This window comes from Vanacampus margaritifer, chromosome 13, assembly GCF_051991255.1.
Source record: "Vanacampus margaritifer isolate UIUO_Vmar chromosome 13, RoL_Vmar_1.0, whole genome shotgun sequence".
NCBI classification, from domain to species: domain Eukaryota; kingdom Metazoa; phylum Chordata; class Actinopteri; order Syngnathiformes; family Syngnathidae; genus Vanacampus; species Vanacampus margaritifer.
The window spans coordinates 6,850,861-6,865,308 of record NC_135444.1 but is presented as its reverse complement, the minus strand read 5'-3'; the positions used below and the strand labels follow the sequence as shown (position 1 = coordinate 6,865,308).

General features: G+C 38.2%; 2 protein-coding genes across 4 annotated transcripts in view; both read right to left on the bottom strand.

Annotated features, from left to right (window-relative positions):
- The window catches only part of tdrd5 (tudor domain containing 5), a 34,981-nt gene extending 28,526 nt beyond the window's left edge, over window positions 1-6,455 (bottom strand). The window contains exons 1-6 of one of the 3 annotated variants that reach the window (XM_077584731.1): window positions 6,140-6,455; window positions 5,953-6,003; window positions 976-1,209; window positions 693-895; window positions 311-566; window positions 6-136 (exon numbers count right to left, since the gene is read on the bottom strand). In XM_077584731.1, coding sequence (XP_077440857.1) covers window positions 6-136; window positions 311-566; window positions 693-895; window positions 976-1,204 — 819 coding nt within the window. In that variant the 5' untranslated portion in view covers window positions 1,205-1,209; window positions 5,953-6,003; window positions 6,140-6,455. Of the gene's footprint in view, window positions 1-5; window positions 137-310; window positions 567-692; window positions 896-975; window positions 1,210-2,717; window positions 2,765-5,952; window positions 6,004-6,139 lie in introns of those variants that run through there. The other 2 variants (XM_077584732.1, XM_077584730.1) reach the window with 2 other exon arrangements.
- A 601-nt stretch (window positions 6,456-7,056) lies between these two features.
- On the bottom strand, window positions 7,057-14,040 carry axdnd1 (axonemal dynein light chain domain containing 1). Its single transcript, XM_077584489.1, is given in 20 exon segments — window positions 7,057-7,395; window positions 7,505-7,621; window positions 7,769-7,865; window positions 8,383-8,402; window positions 8,883-9,003; window positions 9,102-9,203; window positions 9,657-9,719; window positions 10,037-10,130; window positions 10,327-10,355; window positions 10,397-10,533; window positions 10,684-10,896; window positions 11,016-11,095; window positions 11,231-11,397; window positions 11,481-11,579; window positions 11,969-12,089; window positions 12,197-12,301; window positions 12,482-12,622; window positions 13,262-13,383; window positions 13,649-13,738; window positions 13,972-14,040. Coding segments are annotated over 20 exon segments (2,055 nt in total). The 3' UTR covers window positions 7,057-7,327.
- Window positions 14,041-14,448: the final 408 nt, after the last annotated feature.

Sequence of the window (14,448 nt, the reverse complement as noted above, 5' to 3'; positions counted from 1 at the left end):
CAGACCTGTAAGAGACGCTGATGAAAAGGGAGACTTTTCTGGGAGGGCTGAGCTTCTGGTCCTTGGTCTTTCTCAATCGTTTGCAGATTATAACTGTCACGTTTTGGCTCCTCGCGGACAGAACTCCCAGTGGTGTCTGATGGGAAAACAATTTTTTTTAGACCAACATGTCTTTGTAGAATAAGGATCTGCGCTCTTTTTACGCAAATCATTTTATATACAATTTCAGATTAGAAACAATTGCAAAAGAAAATATACAGTATATATATATATTTTTTTAAGCAATCTCTCCAAAGATACACTTTTATACCTTTCGCTGGGGTGTGCACAATTGTTTTGATTGTAGTCTTATTTGCACCAAGGTTCTGTTGAGTAGTAATTGTTCTGGGCAGCATTTGCTCTCTTAGAGTCAGTATGGAACCAAACCTGCTCTGTTGGATCAAAACAAGGTCTTCAGCAGATTGCAACATCTCTCCAATAGAGTAGAATCCCAAATCATGAACACGCAGAGTGCGGCCAAAGCATCGCAGAAAGCTGCTCTCTAGTTCTGACAACCTCACAGGACCCTAGAACATAGATAAGCATTTCATTTCAATGGTTGGACATATTATTTGGGGCATGATGCAGGGAAAGTTTAAGAAATATATATACACACACACATACCGGTAAATTTGAGTCTGTTGTGGTCATACCTGTGAGAGGAGGAAGCGCAGCTGTGCCCTCAACTGGGGAGGAAGGGCCAGAGGAGCAACACCTCGTCTGGGAAGAATCCATGGGATTGACCGGTGAGAGCTGAAGGAAGAGGACTGCTGATTTTTTCTTTTTCTGTCTGTAATGGACGTACGCTGTTTCGCTACCAGCACTTCGATGTTTCGTGTGGACTCATGGCTAACAGCTGTGATGACAGAGAGGAAAGTATTGCATAATTAAATGTAGTGTATAAATAAGGAATAAAGAGTAAATTTTCTTACTTACCCTTCAAGAATGTTTTACCATCCGCTCTGACATCAACTGACACCACATCAGGCATCTCCTTTACCATATCCATGATATTTCGGAAGCCCAGGAGTTTCAGAGGCAGAGGATGGCCCACCATTGTTCTGTAGTCCCGTTTTAGTAGCTCAGGGTCCAAATCCACTTTAGAGGAAATGAGCAAAGAGCGGACATCCTTCTTCAACTTTGCTAAAATGGCGTCTGGGTTCATGTTGTCTGGTGACAAGAGCAAAACAAAAAACATGAACAGGATGTCCAAAACAGCAACACCAAGGTGTGCCATCTATGCTCCTAGTGCACTCTGCCTTAGACACTCGTAGGGCCCAACCGATTAAATCAACCGATTATTGGCCTTCAAACATCGGCCAACTGGGCCAAATGGCAGATTATTTTCCCTTTAAAACGTTATCGAAGAAAATTGAAGTTTCCGACGCTGTGAAAGTACCCTGAATGCAACATTTTGCTTACATAGCATTAGCAACTAGCAAGTGTTTAGCGTATGTTATTGTGTTGTAAGTACAGAAGCGTAGAGCTGCCAATGTGGAGTAAACATTTTTGGCTGAAGTTCACTCTGAGAGACACACTAACAAACATGTTGGTAAAATGAACAGCTACAAAGTTATTTAAAACAGAGATGGTCAGTAACAAAGTCAATTTTGTTAAATGGGGTTTATGAGGGTGTGTACTAAAATTGAGTGCTATTTTTCTTAAGAATGTATTACTTTTACTCCACTACGGTTGAAAGACTAATACAATATACGCAACTGTATATACAAATAATATAGAAATGCAAAATATAATATACAGAACTGGCTACATTGTGTCTTATTTAAAGGCCTTATTATGAAGAATAGGTGGTGTTATGCAGATGTACTGTCAGTGGGACTCAGAACTAGGGATGCATCGATACAGCTTTTCTAAAATTGATACTTGGGGTTCTGGTATCCACCGATACCAACCAATACTGCGAGACAATAGTGTTTTGTACATATATTTTTTTCTCTGCAGCAAACTAGACAGTGAGTGAAGAAGTGAGTGGTCCCTCTGCAAACACATTCCATCTCAATGAATTTTTCTGAAAAAAAAAAAAGGCTTTGGCAAAGTTCAAGGGTATTTTCTTAATTCTTCTACATTCCTCCTGCTGACCTTCATTATTTTATTTATAATATATTATTGTAAGACACTGATAAGTGATCATGTTAATGATTTATCATAATATTAGGGAAAGAGATAAACAGTAATAGGCAGCACTTTATTTCTATAAATCTATACTACTGTTTACATTTTCAAAACATTGCTTATACAACATAGCTAGGAAATCACAATGCTCCATCACTTTTTGGAACAGGCCGGGCTTGGAACAAAATACGCAAAAAAGACTTTCCAATCGAGGTAAATGGGTGGCAGCGTTAGACCGGCAGCATTCCTACTAGTGTTATTTTTCCATGATTGGTCAATCGCCTTTGGCCTGGCGTGAAGGGCTATTTCCCCGTGATTACAATAGGTTGCCTGTCAATAGATTATTTTAGCGTGATGTGTACGTTGCTGAGAATTGGCTATTTTAATGTAAGTCATGTTTCTATCCCGTCTCGCTTTGCTAGGTGGCTTGTTGCCGGCCACGACAATAACTACTGCGATTGGCATACATTTCAACAAGTTGGCCGAAAGGAAATCATGTAATTCAGACATAATAAGGCCATAAAAATTACGAACAAACGACTTACCTGTCCACTTTACCTCCATGAAGTACAGTTGCGTGTGCGCAAATAGCCCACTGCATTATGGGGCAAAAAATGACAACCCTAGATTATGCACTGCAGACATAATAAATCATAAATGTTACTAATAAACAATGCTTTTTTTCTACTTAATTTTCAAACGAATTGTTAATGTGGCCTAAATACCTAAAAAAAAAACGGGTTTTGTTTTCACTCGCGCATGCGCAAATAATACCCCGTGTCATTATGGGAAGGTATGCTAACTTTGTAGCATGTAGCCTACAAGTACGTTCGAACAACGTTTGTGAGTATGTTTGAACATATTTGCGAATATGTTCGAACGTATTTGCAACTATGTTTGAACGTATTTGCAACTATGTTTAAACATACTTGTCAGGCATTATGGGAAGGTATGCTAACTTTGTAGCATGTAGCCTTCGAACATATTTGCGAGTACGTTCAAACATATTTGCGAGTACGTTCAAACACACTCGCCAGCCAAAAATGTTTACTTCACATTGGCAGTTCTACGCTTCCGTACCTAAGTGCCCTTTAAGCTGTTAAATGACACTTCAGTTGGAGTTAACTGTACAACTAGATACACAACGTTAAGAATTACATCCACTGTATACTTAAATACAAAACATGCTTTGTTTTTAAAACATCGCTAGCCTGGCGCTAATGCTAAAAGCGGTGGGAGGATCCCATTCAAATGCTAACAAGAAATTAGCATCGACTAGCATTGACGGAGTGTTTTTTCTTCAATTAACGAATATACACACAAATGCTGTGGGAACACTTACCCACAGGTGAGATAAGACTACGCAAAAGCACATATTCTTCCCAATGTGTAAAAAACTAGTTATTTTAATATAATTCAATAGCAACTTTCTTCTGTAATCACTTTTGAGTGTGTACGCCATGGCTGCACGGCACCACACTGCCCCCAAGAGGCCAAAACGCACAGGAACAGACAGCATTTGTTCTTACTGTTCTGTTGTTTTTTCAGTTACTATTTTAGTTTTTTCTATTCTTACTTCAATTTCTTATTTTTTAGTTTTATTTTGTCATTGTCCTTTCAAGTTATATTTACAGTTGATAGTTCAAGGGTTCATAGACTTTCCTTTTTCAAAACTTTTTCTATTCTTACTTCAATTTCTTATTTTTTAGTTTTATTTTGTCATTGTCCTTTCAAGTTATATTTACAGTTGATATTTCAAGGGTTCATAGACTTTCCTTTTTCAAAACTTAAGGATGCAAACATCTAAAGATTTTTTTTTTTTCTTAACACACATTTCCACATGACATGGCACGAAATGAGTTCCAGGTTCGCCCAGTAAGACCCTTGTGAAAATAACACAAGATAGAAATATATAAAATAAAAGGTTAATGCTTTAAAGCAGTTGTAAACAAGTAAGAATGGTTTTATTATTGACAACACAAATCTATACAATGTACAAACACCTTGTATACGTCAAGAAATGTTTTGATAAGGTCATACAATGGACTTGTCATTCAAAGCAGAGAATCTTAATAGTGAAGGTTTGTGTGTAAGTGACACCCATTGAAAAGGAATTGGGGGGTGATTTTATGCATTATATATATATTTTTTTAAATAATCGGCAGATTAATCTGTATTTTTTTTCTGCCAAAAATCGGTATCGGCATCAGCCTAAAAAAAATGCATATCGGTCAGGCCCTACTCAAGAGGCCTCATTTTGGCCAATGAATAGCTCCTACTCATGTGATTGCTTTTCCGCCAAGTTGGTGATGTGAGATAATGCCGCGTTCCATTTGTGGTCGTAAGTCGGAAATTCGAGTTCCTAGTCGGATGTTGTAACTAGAACGCCCACCGAAGTCGGAATTCCTACTTGGAAAGTCGGAGCTCCCACACCTACCCTGAATTTGCATTCAAAGATGGCTTCCCAGGGTGTAAACAGTAAGTAGAAGCTCCAGTAATAATCTGCTTATTGTTTCTTCTGAATAGTTGTTTTTGTCACACGAAGTTAGCAGTATAAATAGTATTGTTCACAGTGTATATACGGTAATGTTGCTGGAGTACAAAATGCCTTTTTCACGTGTTACGTGGTAATTACATTGCGGCCCGAACTAAGAATGGCTAACAATACGACCGTCTCTAACGCTACCAGACAGCAGTTGATGCTGAAACATATTACATTGGGGCGAACTTCATTATGGCTGAGGACAGCCGCATCACAACGGGTTAGAAGAAATATAAAATAAAATAAACAGATTTAAATGACACAATGTTTAATAGCCTATTTTTCATGAACCCACACGTACTGTGCACCGGGATGAAATATGTGCTGTACCACTTCGCTGAATGTCAGTCGTGCCAGCCAACCTACAGTACAAACACTATACTTTCTTGCAAAAATGTCTAGTTGTGTGAGGGTATTTAAAAAGTAAATAATAGCTTGATGTCTGCTGATTTAGTACAAACCACTTAAAAATAAAATGTGAACAGCTTTTTCAATAAAATTAAAGGAGCAAATCAATATTAAAACGAGAACTTTCAAAAGTGCTAAACAGTTAACATGAATGACCCTCTCTGGCCTTGACTCTGACCTTTCATCTCTATGTGACTTTGCTTTCATCCAAGAGAGCAGAGAGATGCTTCCCTTGGCTGTAATTTTTTTTCCCCCCTAGTTTTTCTCTTTCCCTTTTCAGCCTCTCCTTTCTAGGAATTATGCTACAATTAGTAACCAAACAGACCAATGTATAAGAATGAGTAAGACTGACTGTTGTCATTACAAGAAGGAAAAGGGGTATTTTTCACAGGCAATTGACAATTCCGAACTTCTCTGATATTTCCACAATACAACTCAATGCAAATGCTTCCTCTCCTTGGTGAAAACAAGCATACAGACCAGGCAGATTGTTATAGTAGTTCAAACGATATTTCATCACATTTAAAAGTCAAAATTATCATCAGAAATCAAATTACAACGATCAAAAGTCCATTGCTTTTCAATGCAAGGAACACAGAGAGCTTCCTTTCACCGTCATTAGTTGTACGTGATGGTCATCACACTACAGTATTACTGATTTGGAGTATAGCATTAAACTAGCTAATCAGGCAGCCAGTCGGCTAATTTATGCTCAGTTGTTTGTACTGTATGAGACAGGCTTCTTCACAAAAAAAATAATTACAGGTAGGGCATAGAGGGGAAACAATAAATACAATTTCACTGGATTCATATGTTAACAACAGAGTTACCTGTGGCGGAGCAGGACCTCAATCGTAGCTTCCAGTTGCTACACTGCTGTGCTGCGTTCACGTATCAAAGAAAGAGAGAGACAGGTCGGGTGTACGTGAGGAGGGGGCGCATATCGATTATTATTTATTTTTCTAAAATATCTTGTCAACATTGACCTTAGTAAACTGTTGGGAAAAAAAAACTTACTTTCAAAAGGGCACTTTTTTGAGAGAGGGCAGAACTATTTGGAGTATTGTAACCGGCTACTTAACATGCAAGCAGGCTAGGGTTGCCAGATGCTGTGTCAAATGTTCCTCATTAACTGTTTGTTTACTTTGCTATTAACCAAAAGATTGGCGGGGGGAATTACTGAATGGGAATTTTTCAGCAACATGTAGCTAACCTTGCTCTGCAAGCTGACTGGGCTCTTTACACAGCTCGACTACTTAATACCACTTCTTTGTTTCCTGTCTTTCAATGAGTGGACCAATTGATTAATCCAGGTGTGTCCAGCCATTGTCGTCGTGGTTGATGTGGTCAGGCACACCTGGATTAATCACCTTAATCAGCCACTACAAATTCAATGCTATCCTCAAAATAGACCTTGATCCCATTTGATCTGTCAGCAGATGCATGCAGAGATTTGCAATGCACTTTGAGGGTTCTGCTGACCATGCTGTGTTGTGCTTGGGTTTGATTTTCTGTCAGAGACGAGCTCAGCTTTCCAGTGGAGTTACAGTCTGGCAGCCGGGGTGAAGACCCACAACAGCAAACCAGAGTATAACCTCATACGATGTAGAGCATTTTAAGATGAAGATATTGTCTACTTAGACTATAGAATCGGGTTCACTTTTATTTGGGTTTTACGTTCTTCTTATACTACTAATTCAGTGTTGTACACTACAGTATATTGGATATTGTACTTGAATGCTGAGCGATAATAATGGAATGCTGTTACGGCATTGCCTCAAAACAATGTCCAGCAATAATCTCGGAACCATTTTCACATTTATGGTTCGCTGTGATATTCTGTGATCATTATTATTAGCATTTCCTCAGTTCATGCACATTTTTGGTACATTGTAGCTCAACCACAGTACTCACACTATGTATGGTTCTTACAAAATACAAAAAAATAATGTTACAAACACTTCAATCGCATGCTCTTCAGCCAAATCGCATGACTTTTATCTCTGCCGGACGGTGAGAACTTTTGTGCTGATGGGCGAAATAAATCTTTGTTCCTTTTTCTCCAGATAAAATCTGCAGAAGGAGAGAGCTGCCAGGATTACGTCTTGGTCGTCACCATGTCTCCTCCATCCTGGCTTGGTTTTTCCACTTCCGCCAGAGCTAAGTCAGCCTAAGCTTACTTCTTCTCCTCCTCTTCTATCCTGGCTAGGCTTCCATGCCGACTTTCTTTGGAGAAGCAATTTCAGGCAACGGCGATGGCGTTTGCTTTCCTTCTGCAAAAAAAAAAATCAGCAACCCTCACCTAGTTCTTGCGTCTCCTTGTCATTTAGAAACTGACGCAAAAAGATGCTTAAATACATTTACAACTTTTGGGCGCTCGACCTGAAGGATCATGTAGTTGTCTTTCCAGGTCTTTAATCTTCTCCAGTGCTGCTTGGAGGGCCTCCTCAGCCTTCAAAGCTCGCTGCTCAGTTGTCTGGATCAGCACCTCTGAAATCACTATCATACACAACATGAAGTTGAATATGTGTTAAGTACAAATTGTGTCGTAGTGAAGGCGTTGGGAAACTTGCAAGAAACAGTTCACAAACATCATGACCTTAAAAGTTATTTACAAAACATTGGTTATGCAAAAAGAAAAGTAACTTAACTGTAGTTCTTGCTGCACTAGTTCAACTGTGGTCAAATCATTAAAAGCTTTCTGGGCTTAATCTGTTGATGGAAACACAACCAAGTCGTCGGTCTGACAAGGACAGATGAGAGACCCACACAAACAACTGTTTTCAGTTCATCTAAACACAATAAAAATGACTGCGTGTACTGGCTAAAGGAGGTAAATCACAAAGGAAACTATAATAAAATTGAGAGAGTGGTCCAAAGTATAAACATATTCTTTAACGCTGGAAAATTCCTGCTGAAATTTTGACTGGGACTGCTGACTCTTGCATGGTCAAAATCTGCATATGCTGAACAGTTTGAAGTTGGAATGTTTTGAACGGAATCAAGTGATAAATAATAAATATGCGCTAGGGGTTAGATGAAAAGTTTTCAATGGGAATGGTTTGAATTGGTTCTTCTTCTGAAAAAAAAAAGATACTTGTGACAATGAAATATCCAAATATGATGCCAATAGAGGAAATATTGTGGCTATGGTGACTAGTTTAACTGATTTTTAGAAATAATTTTCAGAACGATTTTTTCTTCTCTCAATCTGAGCCAACGCAATACACATTGTTAAAACATACTTTATTTAAACTCACATTGTAGAGCACGTGTACATCTTCAGAAAAAAAATAGTTTGACACTGAGGAAAAGATGGGAAGAGTATGAACAAAATGAGCAGAAAATCACATCTTTCAGATACTTTATGTGCAAGCAGTGTCTCTTGGAAAAAAGGTACATTTGTTGATTATGACAAAGCTCCCCATTCACTTCAATCATTTTTTTTTTATGTGGTTTTCTGGTAACGGAATTCTGAAAAAAATAATTCTGAAACTAGTTGGGCCAAGACGCATCTTTTGATACCTGTGGATATGATAAACAGTGTGTGCTGAATTGCGATAAAATATAAGACACAATGAGTATAAGCAATAGTAATATAATAATAATGACTGTCTTTGGCGGTGCAACGTTTATTTTTACTGCAAATACCATTAAGAAAACATTATTAATATAAAGGTGACAGGTGGATTGTTTTGATGTACGATAAAAATAAATGTTTTATGACTTTTAAAATTGTATTTTTTGTATCGTCATTGACGGGGACAGAATGAAGGTGAGAGTAAATGTCTCATTGTGTGCCCTGTGACTGGCAAACAGCCCATGGTGTAGTTCCCTTTTCGCCCAAAGTCAGTTGGGATGGCCTCCAGCTCCCTGACACTCTGAACAGGAGCAGTCGTATAGAAAAAGGCCAGATGGATGGATGGACTTCTATTTTATTCAAGAAGCTCTATGTTGTTGAATAAAGTGATTGTCTCACCCCATTCCGACAGACTCTTCTCTCTCCCAACTTTCTCGGCACTATATTTCCATCATAGCCAATCATCATCACGCTTGTTTTTTCATGAGTCTTTAGCTCCCCCTGTGGGAAGGTAGCAAAAAAGCTTCAGCACGGTACAGAGAAATTAAGACCGCAACACACTTAAAATTTGAGAAATTATTAAATATTTACCAAATAAATACATAAATAAATGTGTATCTAGCACAAAAATTGACAACCTATAAAGGGGGGACAATTTAAAGAAAGTCATTTCGTTGTAAAAAAAATAAATATTTTTTTTTTAACAAATAAGGATCCAGTACTGTATATTGATTGCATTGGATGTTGATACAATTGCATTGCATTGTAAACATGTATCTTAGCTATTTGATTTTTAAACTATTTATTTTATGAAAAATTGTAAACAAGTTGGAAAACTTGTTTACAATTAATTAAAATTCCATCTGAATATTCTAATAATGGTATTGAATGTAGGTAACAAAGAAAGTGAGTTTGTCTTTTCTTTTGAGCTGCCCACATCACCATATAACTGACCTTCTCATCTTTTGCCTCAACATTGTCCTCTTCAGGCTTAGCTGACTCATCTTCATTAACCAGCTAACAGAAAAAAAACAAAATGGACACCCTTGTTGGATAATACTGATACTAAAGACTCAGCATCCTCTACTGGAGACTGAGGAACATTGCTGTTGGTGAATGAGTCCATCGAGTCTGTCTCAGTGGGACAACCCCACAGAGGAGGACACTCTTAGTCCAGAGAGCAGAAAAGCAAGGAAAATTAAAAGCAGGAACACCATCATAATTCTGGAAGGAAATTGCAATAGTTGGACGTGGAAAATGTAAATCAACTTTACATTCTTAATTTGTTTTAACCAGTTATGTACTTATTATTGTTGTGGTTTACTGCTGCTTACCTCATCTGTGTATTTCTGGCTCTCACACTCAGTGAAGTTGGACAAGGTTCTCATGAACTTGCTCACCTTCTCTAACACATTTTCTGTTTCTGTGCTGTAGAGGAACAGTGGTGGTCAAACTACATATAAGTTATTTCAAAGCAACAAATACACATTTAAATACAAATACACAGTTGCAGTTTTTTTTTTTTTTTTTTACAGCACATGCATAGACTCGTTTAACATAAAATGAAGTAAAATCGCTATTAAATAAAAATTCATCATTACTCAAAAGAACATTCCGTGCTTACAAAAGTTTGCCATTGTTTTTGTTCTTGCCCTGTCTGATCATTTGAGCCATTTTTCAAGATGTCTTCAGCCAAAGTTAGCAAAATGCATGTTTCCTTTTCCAGCTCTCGCCGATTTAGAAAACTTTCTTGGCCTGCTGGCAGCTGAGAAGAGATTGGTGACCCAGGACTCCAACATCTCTAGCAGTAACATGGTCTGCCTGTGGATTCCTGAAAAATTGTCGTTACGCCAGGTCAGTCTTTTTTAAGACTAGATTTAATGTTGGCTACTATTGCTGGGCATAATGTGCACTCTACACTGACATAAAATCTTACACTTATTCTTATCAATTAAGGGAAAAAAATTCAACTGGACCTCACCATTCATTTGCATGTCCAACTGTTTGTGGTGCTCAGATAGGAGCTTATTCAGCTTTCTTAGGGCCTGATGGCATTGAGGGAGTACACCATCAGGTTTTGAGTGTCTTCTGAACAGCTGAAGGTTTAAATTCAGCCACTTTTCCTGGACATCGGCAAGACCAGACAATATCTGCTGACAAGACAGCACCTCACACTGTACAGTATGTTCAACATCTGCACACACAAAAAAAGTCACAATCAACAAAATGAATACTTAAATGTTTTACATTATACTGCACATATTTTATAGCCTCATTTCCATATTATATCCTGTATCCATATTTATTCACTACTATGTCTTACATCTGACCACTGCTTCCTATCAGCATAGATCTCTTCCAGTGAACTTTTCTCATATCGCGGTTCTGTACTCCTTTGAAATAGAAAACATTGTTGTCAAATACAATCTGAACAACACCACTGATTTAATGTTTCACACCCAAAATCCATCTAAATATTTATTTCTATTAATGCAGATCATTTTGGAATACAATTCTCTCAACTTTACTTCTTGAGTTCGGTGCAGAATGTGAACCACTTGGCAATCCCTTGCGTGACGCCACTGATGTCCTTACACAGACAACTCTCAGTCTTCCTCAGATGAGATAGCAGACCAGTCAGCTGTTCTTTCCATGAATCTGTAAGCTTCACAATGATGCCCAAATCCTTTGTGCCCTGCAGCAGGATGATAACTGTCGATGTGTGTGTTTATTTTGCCAACGGCAATAGCAAATATCTGAATAAAGCATCAAATTAACCTTGGAAGTGATAAATATGCAGTAGTGATCTGCTGTCTTAAACCAGCACTGTTCACTGACATGCAGTCGACTGGCTAGTTGCAGCTTCACACTGATCACCTATTAGTAAAAAAGATTTGTATGTTACTCAGCGAAAACATAAACATACAATAATTATATATAATTTATATATTGTTGATGCCCTGTGAAAAACATCTATCTCCATTTTTTGTCATTTTTACATTTATGGGACGAAACTGAATGCCAAAAAACGAGAAAAAAATGGACGTAAGTGTTTTTGACAGGACAGCAACGATATAAAGAATTTATAATGCACAATACAAATATTAACATATTCCGTCGCATGTACTGATACCTTAAAATAAGGCCTGGAATCGGTACTCGCCCATCCCCTAGTACATTCCATAATTTACGTACAACAGTATCAATCAAAGGAAAACACAAACCCCTCACTTATGATACTATCATTAATATTGCAGTTTACGCACCTTGAGGGCTAGTAAGAGTGTGAACTGGCTCCAGAGGTCTCTTTCTTCAGTCATGTGGACGAGCTGAGCCTGAAGGCGACCCCTCTGTAGCTCATACAGCTCATGGTAACCTTGAAGCACGCTGATATTCATGGATTTCAATGTACGGCGTACATATTAATTTTAGTACAACTTTTACAAAGGGAAATTCTGTTAGTAAGATATAAGCTGCACAAAATGAGCACTGACTCAGAGTCTGTGTGGGTGCGATCAAGAGCCTCAGATAGTTGCTGATGAGCACGTCCCGCCTTCTGCAAAACATGATCATCGTGGTCTCTCATTATGGAGAATTCCCTGTGGGAAGACAATGCAAATCCCTGGAAATAAAGAGAAATAAGCGAACACACACTCTCATTCATTTATTGTGATTGTGCTATTGTTTTGGGCATTTATGATATCCTCGTAAACGAAAATGGCTTATTTCAGGCACTGAAGAACAGCAATTTCAACATGATCTATCAAGCCTCAACCTACATGCTAAGCTGCTGGATGGACATCTTGATGCGGTGAATTTCCTCAGTCAACCGGCGATTCAAAGCTCGTTGGGCCATCGTCTCCGTGTGCAGAGCCTTCAACTGCCTTGGGATGCGTTCAAGCAGGGACTGGTAGCGCTGTCTACAAACACAAGCAGTGTTTCTGACAATAATTTCTGTAAAATAAACATGTTTCTCCATTAAAATTGTTAAAGGGGAAGTCAACCTTAAACATTTCTTGACAATAATGTTATATGTGACTTCACTAGTCTAAATACAGTATTCTGGTTAATATTGCACGAGTGTAATATGAGTTAAGCAGCTAAATTTAGCAGTTTTTATCAATATCAGAAGGCGGCCATTTTGACACTTGCTGTCGAGTAAAAATGACATCACAGTTGCGCAGGTCTCAGGTAACAACCAATGACAGCTCCGTTTCAGAAAACAGGTGAGCTAGGATTGGTCATTGCCTGAGCCCTGAGTAAATGTGATGTCATCTTAAGTCGACATCAAGTGGCAAAATGGCCGCCCCCTGAGATGGATAAAAATGGCTGGATTTTGCTGCATAACTCATATTACACAAATGTAATATTAATCGGAATATCATGTTAAGACCAGTGAGGTTACATATAACAGATTATTGACAAGAAATGTTTAAGGTTGACTTCCCGTTTAAGAATGATCATTGCTTTGACTCTGCTTTCAACACAGTGCTTAGGCTTGTCATAGGCATGATTTAGTATGAAGATGGAGTTGCTCTGACTCCTTTTGCTGTGCTAACCCGACTTTGGCAAGTAACTGTCCTCTCTCAGCACATCCCACGCTGACTTGACGTATCAGTTCATGGAAAACAGTGTTCTAGATTTTCTGCTCAGTCTGCACCATCTCCAGCAGACCTTCCATCTGAAACACTTACCAAATCAGAATCATTGTTACTGTCCAAGTATGTTAAAACGCACAAGGTATATGTTGCCGGAAGTTGGATTCACTTTAGTAGCCTAGACAAAGTAAAGAAGTTAAAATATACATTTAGGACATAGGCTAAACACAATGTACAACAAAAAGACAGTCACTAAGCAATACAATATGTGCAATACTGTAATACTGATAAACAACAGAATTGTGTAAATGACACACATTAAAATTGAGTGTGAGTATTTAGGTAAGCTCCCTCTTCATAGAACTCCAGGCCCTGTAAGCTTTTGTTTTTCACGATGCGATATTTTTCTGATATCAGGTTTTCAGAATCACTCAGCTTCTAGAAGATACACACTCTGTGACTATTTAACACAATTTGTGGTTACTATTATTATTTGTTTTTTTATATACCATCGCCACTATGTTTAAAAGCAAGACATATGCATGTCTTTACTGTTTTTCTTTTCTGAAGCTATAAAATGACAAATAGTGTGAAGCAAAGTAATTGGTTGTTGGTTTTAAACTACATTTATTTTGCCAAGATGTCAAAAATGAGCAAATAAGGCAGAAGACCTGAATGCCACTGATGTCACTTCTGTCTGTCAGTGGAGGAAGGGGCGTGGTCTTAGTCTGGTTTAACATGGCATCACACAAGAATATGTCCCTGCATGGACACCAAGAGATGTAATGTTACTGTTACTGTACCACAACTAAACAATCTTATGAGAACGTAAATTTAGCTGTACTGTTGCCTGAACTGACATGTCAGCACAAGTCAGTGATGTTGGCTGTTCCAGGAAGTATTTATATTTATTTCACCTAAGTGGGTGATGCCATACAGCATCTGGCCGTCTCAATTCGAACCCCTATAATAAACAATAATATATATGTTGTTCTTCTGTTTTTTTTAATTTAGGAACTTAACATTTTTTAAACAAATGGTACTCAAAGATACCTTGCATTGTCGATGGTGTGCACTCGGTCCCTGCGTCTTCAAAGTCAGGCTGACCAGCACTTCATCTGGGATGGTTTGGGAGTGGACAGTCACTT